This window comes from Medicago sativa, chromosome 6 (assembly GCF_051527215.1).
Source record: "Medicago sativa cultivar Bolivia chromosome 6, Bolivia_mono, whole genome shotgun sequence".
Taxonomy (NCBI): domain Eukaryota; kingdom Viridiplantae; phylum Streptophyta; class Magnoliopsida; order Fabales; family Fabaceae; genus Medicago; species Medicago sativa.
In genome coordinates, this window is record NC_140754.1 from 29,221,939 (window position 1) to 29,224,340 (window position 2,402).

General features: G+C 34.0%; 1 protein-coding gene across 1 annotated transcript; it reads right to left on the minus strand.

The window, feature by feature from the left end:
• Positions 1 to 457: 457 nt before the first annotated feature.
• On the minus strand, positions 458 to 1,776 carry LOC146914384 (citrate-binding protein-like). Its single transcript, XM_085717237.1, has 2 exons — positions 1,476 to 1,776; positions 458 to 976 (listed from the first exon to the last, which is right to left on the minus strand). The coding sequence occupies exons 1-2, from the start codon at positions 1,743 to 1,745 to the stop codon at positions 593 to 595; spliced, it is 654 nt and encodes a 217-aa protein (XP_085573363.1). The 5' UTR covers positions 1,746 to 1,776; the 3' UTR covers positions 458 to 592.
• Between the last annotated feature and the right edge of the window lie 626 nt (positions 1,777 to 2,402).

Consider the following 2,402-nt stretch of genomic DNA (forward strand, 5'->3'; position numbering starts at 1 on the left):
CTAGAGAAAACTCTATAGAAGAGTTAGTTGTTGCGCGCAACAACCTTTATATAGTGGTTCCCAACTATAACTGTTTTCGTGAAATCCGACGACGAATGTAGGACATCTGTGGAGATTACATCAATAGCCCCGATCAATGGATATGTGCTTCTGTGTGGTCAAGTGCACGTGAGTTCTTCTGTAGTCCCCTATCTGGCTAGGATTATGGGTTATTGGGCAGCTACATGTTAACTCTGGATTATCCGGTGCCCTTTTTCACGGTACCGAAAGATTATAAAAAAAAAAGTGCTATTTTGTTTTTTGTAGGGACAAAAAAATTAAATTATGGGGGATATATATCATCATATCAATGAAGTGAACTATTGTGTTTATATTTTTGTTTTACATTCATTTCCCTTCAAATTTAATTTAATAAGCAATTTCCCTGACCAGACCAAGTATAAAGTTGCACTACAAGAACTTTAATTATCATATCATATCATTAATCATCTTAAATTTTTACAAACATATATGTATATACATACAAATCCCTCTCAAATAAAAAAAGTATAATATACAAATAAAGTACTATATTAGAAATAGTGAAGTGTCATCATTTTTTATATATTTTGATATCTCTCCACCTTGATTCCATATAGTTACTTATATCAACAGGTGCAGCATATACTCCACATTTGAAGTACAAATCTCCTGGCCCTTGATCCTTTGTTTGAAACTTCTTCTCTCCATCAATGAACACAGTCACTATTCCTCCATCCACATCATGAATGATATTAAGTCTGAACCATTTATTATAAAGATTTTTAGCCACCAAGTCTGTGCTGTAATACCTCATATCTCCATTGTATATTCTTAGTAGCAAAGTGGTTTTACCATGTTCTGCACCATGGATCTGTGCTATTGTTGCACCTGATGTTATCTTTGGTACATAGGCATAACCTTCAAATTGCCAAACCCCTGAGTGGTAGTCAAGCCCCTGCATATATAACAAGTTAAATATAATTTTCTATGCAAAGACAGGGGTGGCCATGAGGGCGGGCAGGAGGGGCAGCAGCCTAGGGCACCATTTTTTCAGGGGCACCAAAATTATTATGTTTACTTAGTAGTCAGTACAATATAGAAATATTTATTTTTATTTTGTTTTGATTAATTCTTTTGAAAATATCTTTTTAGAGAACTTTGATTATAAATGAATCTTGTGCAACAAAAAATACAAGAAGAAAATTAAAATAATTAAAAAGGTACAATTTTTTTCTTTTACCCGGTGCATAAAAAAAATCTTAGGACTGACCCTGTGCAAAGACACAATATAGATATAATATCAAATAATTATGTAGGATGGTTGCTCAATAGGCCACCATCGCTTAATCAATCAGATCATAACTTTCGATCGGTTTTTTTTTTTTTTTAAAAAAAATGTGAGCAATTTTGAGGAGTCTATTGAACAACGTAGTATATGCCAAAGGGAAGATTACCTTTATCCGAATTTCAGTGCGTGGTTGAGTAGGGCTATCAGGAGAATAAGGCTTGTCATGAGCATAAACCCAGAATCGATGAACACCATCAATGAAGCTATACCTTTTCTCAATTGGTATATTGTATGGTTTCTGCACCTCAAAATTTGCTTCAGTCAATGGCACAGAGGTAAAACCATCTGTAGGATCATCACCATGTACAAGCACAGTGTTTTCTATAGATACAAGAATGAACAAAGATAGAATCACAAAAATGTAAGAGCTATACATTTTTCCTTCAATTTCTCCTACTTGATTAGAATGTTCTGAGTTTTTGTAGAGAAGTATAAGGGCATATATATAGCCACATCACACACAAGAGTCTAAGAGTTTTAAAATATATTTTATTAGGGTTTTATATTGGATTAATTGTTCTTATAAAAGTGACTTGTAAGACAAGAGGTGCCATTGCTACACTATCTAAACAAAATTTGGGTCTTATCTTTATCATATGAAGGACTTGAATTTTTTCCAAAACACCAATGAGATGCAACATTATTGGGTTTGTGCAAGCTATATCAATGTTTCACATTATCGATACGTCCAAATATCATATCAAATTTTTACTGAATCAAGAATGAGAAAGACATCAAGGAGCCGCTAGACATCCCGACTAGGTCGGAACCTCCAGGGAACTACAAATCCTCTGCCGCTCACTCATATATTATATATATAGAAAAAAAATGACAAAATATGTACAAGAGGGGGGCCAAACCAAACCCTCAATAGAAAGCAAAAATTACGGAAAATAAAAATTAGGTAACCTCGACCGGTCCCTAAAGAAATCTCCCCGATCAAACTCGGGCATAAGGTCCCACCATAAGGTCCAAATATCATATCTGAATTTTATATTAGGGTTAACATATTATAGGCTTTATATTTATTCTT